At 40.8% G+C, this 7661-nt stretch overlaps 1 protein-coding gene across 2 annotated transcripts; it reads left to right on the top strand.

The window, feature by feature from the left end:
- Window positions 1-4: 4 nt before the first annotated feature.
- Window positions 5-7088, top strand: si:ch211-197h24.6. Of its 2 annotated transcripts, XM_042423133.1 has the most exons (12): window positions 5-153; window positions 407-512; window positions 2702-2732; window positions 3889-3966; window positions 4056-4195; window positions 4733-4858; window positions 5163-5208; window positions 5299-5364; window positions 5465-5865; window positions 5976-6080; window positions 6501-6612; window positions 6732-7088. In XM_042423133.1, exons 2-12 carry the CDS (start codon window positions 414-416, stop codon window positions 6773-6775), a joined length of 1248 nt encoding a protein of 415 aa, XP_042279067.1. In that variant the 5' UTR covers window positions 5-153; window positions 407-413; the 3' UTR covers window positions 6776-7088. The 2 variants fall into 2 exon arrangements, with proteins under 2 accessions (XP_042279067.1, XP_042279068.1); XM_042423134.1 differs by lacking the exons at window positions 5-153; window positions 2702-2732 and having other exon boundaries at window positions 428-512.
- The last annotated feature ends 573 nt before the right edge of the window (window positions 7089-7661 follow it).

Genomic DNA, 7661 nt, shown 5'->3' with positions numbered 1-7661 from the left:
TTTTTTTTCATTTTAAACTGGCCGAAGCACTGGTCTCCATTCTTCAGTCAGTTGGCATTGTTCTTTTTCACTTTAGCTAGTTAGTCTATTCTTCGACATTGAATGGTTGCCTGACGCCCTGAGGGACTTGCAGTTTGTATTAAAATATCTCGGGTAAGCTCAGTAATATTGTCCTCCTGTTCACCTACAGATACATATGATATTTGGCCCTGGGATATGCTTAGATATAGTTCATAGCTGGTCTGCCGTTAGCCTCAGCAAGGCCTGAGATGAAACGAAACAACGAAAGTAAAACGGAAATCTGTCGATTCACATACACCACAATACGGCAACAGCTAATGAGAGCGGATATCTATCTTTCACCTGAAGTACTTGGCATGTGAATTATTTCCCTTTTGTCCCACAGTGGAGAAATGGAGGAAATTGAGGCTCAGGCTTCAGTCAACCAGATTCCCAACGACAAACCAAGAAATGGGCCGCAGAACTTCCAAAATAGGGGTAAAAATGTCAGGGTAAGTATCGCACTGTAAGCTGACACATTTCGACAAAATATACACACATTAACATCACAATTTAAGAAATTACACTCGTATCGATTCGCCTCATATTTATGAACTGCGCATGAAGGAAAACACACTTTCCTTCCTGATATTTTTCCTAATTAATGATGTTAACTGGTTATTGTGATGCCTGATGGGGAGCTGTGCTGCAGCAGTCCTTTGCAGGTGGACTTGGTGCCAGCTGACGTGCTCTCAGGCCTGGTTGTATTTGTTATTTTGCACTCTGGCCCCCGCTCGGTGGTTTAAAGGAATAGCTCTGAACCAGAGTTGCAAACTTCAAGTCTTCAAAGTGCAAGCATTTCATGTTCTGAAACTGCTTAACCACTTCTCTTGACATTGGACTTTTATGTGTTTTGTGAACTGGGTTCTCTGAACCAATATCTCATGGCAGGCTGCTCATTTTTTACTTCTGAGTGCAGTCACTTTCAGGACCATAGCCAGGCCAAAATTCAACTGAGGACAAAGAGGCCTAATGCTCTGCAGGGTTCTGGGGGGGAGTAGGAGTAGGTAAAAATGTGCATCTCCTGAAACTAAAACTCAATCTCATGGGTCAAAACTATGCATACAGCACAGCTAGTATTTAGATGCATGTCCCTTTTCTCCTTTACAATCAGCCACTTTTGATAGCCACAAACAAGCTTCTGGCATAATTCTGGTTGGGTTTTCTCTCAGATCTTGGCAAAGAGACCACTGTTCCCAGTTGTACTTTGTACTTACAAACAATTGTTTGAACTTATGATTTTGGGAACTGAAGTTGCTTTGCAGCCCCAAATGGGCTGACTTGTGTTAATCTATCATGCACTTTCTCAAATATGCACTGAGCTCTCTGGACTTTCCAATTGTGATGTTTGTGGTTCGTTCTAATGTGTGCAGTCAAAAAAGCTTGATTTATAGATACACAGAGAAGCTGTAGTCAGTAACAGGAACAGGAAGTTAGGAGGCAATCTCATTAAGTCAAATGACATTTTAAAACTCTCCTTTCTGCGCCTCCAGAATTTATAAAAATGCTGTGAACTGCTGTATGTATATTCTTGACCCACCAGATTTTGTGGGTGTTTCATATTTGCAGACAACCCACAACAAATTCATGAATGATACCAAACTTTTTTATTTTTTTGACAAAGAAGCAGGTATCCACAATCATGCAGTTACAGAAATCATTGAAATTCCTAGTGTATGTAAACCTTTAGGCTAACCTCTACTGTAGACTATCACTGCAGTGATTACTACAAATCATATTATCCAAGAAAGTCAACGTAAGAAATTCCATGCTATGAAACTTCCTAAATGCTTCCCAAAGGCAGTTTTAATTTATATTCAGATGGTTACTGTTACCATCATCACAACGTCTCAACATTTTTGAAAAATTGTACTGAAGTCAAAATCCCCCATCATTGCTTGTTTCTGTCTACTGTCTGCCTTTGCTTGTCTTTTACAAGGCTTAAAGAAAGAGTCTGTTTGGGAGCCTGATTGACAGGTGTGTTCAGCCTGATAGTTTTCCACTTCATCGTCTTTGCCCAAATTTTGATTTTCAGCCTCCCATTTGTTCTCCCTGAAAAGCAGGAGATCTAGTCATCATCACTTTGTATGTGTTTGCAGCCATCATCTGTCAAAACTAGATTTAGGGCTCCCAAACACACCACATGAGGTGTTGAGGTGACAGTATGGTAGAAATGGAATGAAGAGCAGTAACTTGGACCACTTTTGCAACATTTCTGTTTCACTCTTATGGGAAACTAACTGAGGTCTTGACCTCAGTGTTTTGTTGTGGTCACAGCCCTGGCTACTGTAGACATGTGTGCATATTGTTTATATTTCAGCATTTATTCAGTGTACCAGCTTCTTTCTCTTACTACGGTATTTAAAAGAGAATTTTGTTTTGCTATCCCACATTCTCATTTAATGAGAATTCAGACTAAACCCCGACAACATGATTTAGACGCTGTTTATACACTTGTCTCTGTGACATGCCGCTGCTGATGCAGACGTCATGGAGACTGAGGAAAATACTGGCTCTATGGCATACGTATGTGGTGTGGCGGACATGGACGAGGAGTTCAGTCCACCGCTGAGTGTCATCCTGTCACTAATGCCTCTATGTGTCTCTCTTCTTCATGTGGGTTTATTCCCTCCACTGACAGAGAAAGCGGCTGCAGCATTCTGCTGATATAGGTAAGTCCTTTTATACATGGTGCCACTGTCAGTGCTGAGAGTTGAAGCTTGAGACTGTGATTTTCCTGCTTCATGTCCTTGGTGGTGGCTTGTTCACCACTCTTTGAGACTCACACTGTCAGAGATGGGGGCTGTTGTGGTGCCATCCATGATTTTGCTCGTTGGAGATCAGTTTCCACTACAGAAGTAAAAATGCAAAACATTTCCAGTATGTTGCCAAATATTTATTTAGAAAATCCAATATTTATATGGTTTATACAAAACTGAACAATTGTAGAAGTCTCAACCCACTCTCCTAAGATGTTGCTACATTGAAGACCAGCACCACCAGCTCCTTAAACCACTAGCGAGAAATACAGTAATCCATCCATGCATCTGTGATGGTTGCTGATGAAGTTTTAATGCACTTTTTGTGCTCTGATGGTTGTATAAACAGTTTTTCTCCATTAAAAATATTTTTACCACTGCTTAATGCAGTATTCCTTTTTCGTTCAGTTGCCTGTGCTACACTGGCTTACCTTACCGTACCTGGTTACCAGAGTATATTGGGCGATGCAGGGCTCTTATTTTTCGTCCACAGTTGGACTGCTTCATTGGTGTCGACACAGAAGTGATACTTGTGTGGTTGGACACAGTGAGAGGCAATGCATCACAGGAGCTGGTGTCCTGCAGCTCAGTGCAGGCCTAAATGGAGGTTAGCCGAGAGCTGCCGTTCTCGTTCTACCCCCAGGCTTCAAAAGCGCATGAGGAGTTTGGGTTAATAATAGTTGTTCAGTTGATACAGACAGAACAGGCTTTTATTTATGACTCTTAACCAGCCACCAGACACTGCAGGTTGCACAGGAACACAACACACTTTCTTACTTTGTTATGATGACAGGGCTCTCCCCAGAAATTCTGTTCTGTATTAATAGAGTAGATGTTTTGGTAAGGACTGCTGTTAACCAGATACAGATTTGTATGATGTTTAAATATGTTCAGATGCACAGTATTTCTAAACGCCATCTACTGCTTCCACTTCTGCTGTTTAAATTTATTCATTTTAGTTTTCCTTTTTGGGGGAACCTTGAGTTTGTTAGACATTGAACCTTGTTGTCTCACTTGTTTATCACTATAAAGCGTTTGCTTTGTACTTACCACTGTTGTGTTTTCTCAGTGTACACCAAAGGGACATCTATCCACTCCATGCCCTCTCTCAGCAAACAGTTGAAGGGGGTCACTGACTGTGTCATCGGTAAGCAGAAGGGCTAGCTCCTTATGCTGGTACAACTCTCTCCCATCCTACGTTGAAATGCATAACCAGTGACCATCACCTGTCTGCAGGTCTTCAGTATGTGTGGGAGTACCGCAGCCCCAGTAAATCTGTCCCACCACACTACCAGTGCAAACTGTGTGCTGTGTCCCGCTTGCAACATGATATGCTTGCTCATGTGAAAGGCTGGAAGCACAGCTTCAGATACTTGGTGAGTATGTCAGTCTACCCATAAAGTTCCTCAAATACATAAGTATTGCAAAAAAGGGGATTTTGAGCCTAACTTATTTCACTTGTCAGTACAAATTATTTTGCAAAGAATATGGGTCTTTCATTTCTAAGGTTGGGAAATATATTACCCTTGTGAGGGGGTCTTGAAAGGGTTCATCTAAATCCTTAAAAACAGACTATCTGCATAGCTAGATAAAGCTGAGTATACATGCAGAAAATTGTGACTTGGGTGAATTGACCCTTTTAGTTGATATGAAGTAGGGAATTTGTGGAGCAGGGAAATGTCTTCAAACTTCTACGGCTTTGACATAGATAAAAAAATTCGAAAAAGGCTTATTCAAATGTTATCTTGTATTTTATAATGGCTGTTAAAAATGTCAGGGTACCTTATCATTTTATAAGGCTGTTCTGTATGGAAGTCAAAACCTGGACAAGCTTAACAGTTATAATTGAAATGTTTTTTGTCAATGACCTCGAACATGTTCCATATGTGTATATTTATCTGCCTTGCTCATAGAAAAAGGCTCACCCTGACAAGGTCACCTATGATGAGGGAGAGGCCAACAAAGACCCTGCTGTAAGGAAGACAATTAAAGAAATTGCAGCTGAGGTGGAGAAGACAGAAGGGAGGGGACAACTCAAGGTGAGTGTCTTGTTTTGATCCTCTTGGGTCAAAAAAGATTGACCCAAGAGGATCACACAATATACCTAGCAAAAAGTGTCAAAAGATATTAGTTAGACTGACAACTTGGATGTACATACTCATAAAGGCACACATTTTTGCCTTGTTGATCCCGGACATCCAGACAGAAAATAGCACTTTCTTTTTTTTTTAAAAAGCAACGGGTTGTGTAAAAAATGTCCCATATTTATATTTGAGAAGTGCATTATGTTATACATCATGAATGCAGATTTGATATGTTTATTGGTCCTGTTGTAACTTTTAGGTAATCCTGAAAGAGCCCTGTGATGTAGCTGCTTTCGAAGGACTCCGTAAGTTACGCTGCTATGAACTGCATCAATATTAAAATATTTCCAGTTGGGTTTACTTGTCTGAGTTGTGTATCTTCTTCTCTATCACAGGTTCTGCTGCTCCTAAGGTTTTGCTTCCACCACCACCAGGGATGGGACCAAAGGGGCCGCCATTTGGTGAGTCATTGTATTATTTGAAGCAGTGTGGCTGTACACCCCGTTTTCTATTGAATCACTGTATGTGTATTGAATTGTAATGAACGTGTTTCTATCACAGGTCCCAGGTTCTCTGAACCGAGGTTTCCAGGGGAGTTTCCTCCTCCTCCTCCTTTTTCTGACTATTCACTGGGTGACTATGGGGAGCCTGGCTTTGGAGGCTATTCAAACAGGCAAGATTTCCCTGACCCTGATATGAGTTGCAGACCTTTTCCAGATGGTATGGGCCATCATCCAGCCGCTGGTGGAGATGGTTTTGGATCAGGTGGTGGAATTGATGGCTATGGAAGGAGTGGACTAATGGAGGACAGCCCACGCAGAAGATATCCTGACGAGTATCGGGGCAGCCAAATGGGGAGTGGCTTAATGGACAGACCAGTGAACAAGCCGCTTGACACACCAGGCTCGATGGGAGCAGCTCCAGACAATGACAACAATCGTGGTACACTGCTCACTTACCTGGTAGGTGTCTCATTTCACACAATATACCTAGCAAAAAGTGTCAACACTATGTTGTTAAATTACTCACATTTCCGAATACTTTTCATGTTCATGGTTTCATGTATTTGTAGGATACCTTCCGGATAGAGAACGAGAGTGATGCACAGCTGGTGCTGAAGGTGACACAGAAACTAACAGATGTGCTGATGGAGTACAGACTGAGGAGTGTATCATCGGTATGGAGCTTATGTATCCTATCCTAAAAAATGTAAAACTAAATGTCGAAGATAAACCATTAAATCTTATCTAGCCTACAGTGTGTATGTATATTATATAATTAACATCTTTCTGACCCTCCTATAAATTGTTACTTTTATTGGTTTGTGATGTTTGGTGACCTCACGTAATCCAGCATAGCTCAGCCTAACTTCAACCTGATAATTCTATATAAAGTATATTACTATTATATGTATAATAAACTAGAAAAACTACGAGTGTGCAGGACCTTTAAGTATCTGCTTTTGAAGATTTGGCAGCAGTATGAGTAAAACCAGATTTTCATCTGTCCAGATTTTTCAGTTATCTTATTAATTGAATGAAACAAGTGTATTTGTGCATCATCTCTCCCTAAATTTCTGTCTTCATTTCCTCCTCAGGGCTCTAGTCTGAACAGCTTGTCAATGAGCTCCTCAAGCTTTTCCTCTCCACCCTCAAGATTGCCAAGTAGCGGCGACCGATACTTCAGTAGTCCCTTAAATAGTCTCTCAGGTACGCAAGCATCCTTTCACTCTTCCCATTTAATGCATTTGTTAAATGGAGCACACTAAAGGGGTTCCTGTCTTTGTTCTACCCTTTTAATGTTTTTCTGTCCTGTTGTCTTTCTGCAGGTCCATCCAGGTACTCAGATGGACCACCCAGGTACTACAAATGAAAATCAGATCATGTGACACCTCGATCTTCTCACTTCTCTGGTCTATCTGTGCATCACCTGTGACTGTCCATGAGTCAAAAACTTGGATATTGTGTAAATTTATATGCTTTTAGGCATAGTTTTTTGTTGCTACCCAGTAGTTGTTTTTTTTTTAATGTTTTTGATTTCTTTAGAATATGGGAAAATTTATAACTTGGAACGTTTTACATAAAATGACTTTTCAGCAGTTTTAACTGAGTGTCAGTGTATGACTATTGTTAATTTCCCAGGGTTCTATGCTATTAAAATAAAAGAAACTGCGTGTGTTTTTAAATGTGCAGTCAATTGGGTCCTAAAGCGACTGCATTTTGACTAGTTCCTTAGTTCCTGTGCCACATAGACAAGAAAGCAATTGGGGATGCTCCTGTAACTTTTTTGTATTCTCAGACATGTTTGAGACTAACAACAAGCCTTTCCTTCTGTGGATGCATTTAACTTGAAAACTTGAAGGTGCAATGTGTAGGATTTGGTGGCATCTAGCAGAACAGACTTGGCAGAAATAGAATATAATATTCCTAAGTATGTTTTAATTTATACATAATCACCTGACAATAAGAATCGTTTTCATTACCTTAGGATGAGACTTTTTTATATCTACATAGGGAGCGGGTCCTCTTTCATGGAGGCTGCCATGTTTCTATCCAGAATGGGTAGAATGGACAAATCAAACGCTGGCTCTAGAGAGGGCCTTTCGCGAGTTTCGCGGCCACTGTAGTTTCTCCTACATGCTTGGATGGGGAGGGGTATTCAGTTGATTGCAATCTGCAACCTCACTGCTAAATGCCACTAAATCCTACACACTGGACCTTTAAGGCATTCCAAGATGTTACTCTGAAATATGTTTATA

The sequence above is a fragment of the Thunnus maccoyii genome, chromosome 10 (genome assembly GCF_910596095.1).
Source record: "Thunnus maccoyii chromosome 10, fThuMac1.1, whole genome shotgun sequence".
In the NCBI taxonomy this organism is placed as follows: domain Eukaryota; kingdom Metazoa; phylum Chordata; class Actinopteri; order Scombriformes; family Scombridae; genus Thunnus; species Thunnus maccoyii.
Note: the sequence above shows the minus strand (reverse complement) of the source record. Positions and strands in the feature narration are given on the sequence as shown.

What these genes read in the sequence shown, in the direction of transcription:
- si:ch211-197h24.6 (XM_042423133.1), top strand. Translation starts at nt 414, where the DNA reads ATGGAGGAAATTGAGGCTCAGGCTTCAGTCAACCAGATTCCCAACGAC. An exon ending in AGCTGCTTTCGAAGGACTCC is followed by an intron (nt 5,209 to 5,298) that starts GTAAGTTACGCT and finishes TCTCTATCACAG; the next exon opens with GTTCTGCTGCTCCTAAGGTT. An exon ending in TCCCTTAAATAGTCTCTCAG is followed by an intron (nt 6,613 to 6,731) that starts GTACGCAAGCAT and finishes GTCTTTCTGCAG; the next exon opens with GTCCATCCAGGTACTCAGAT.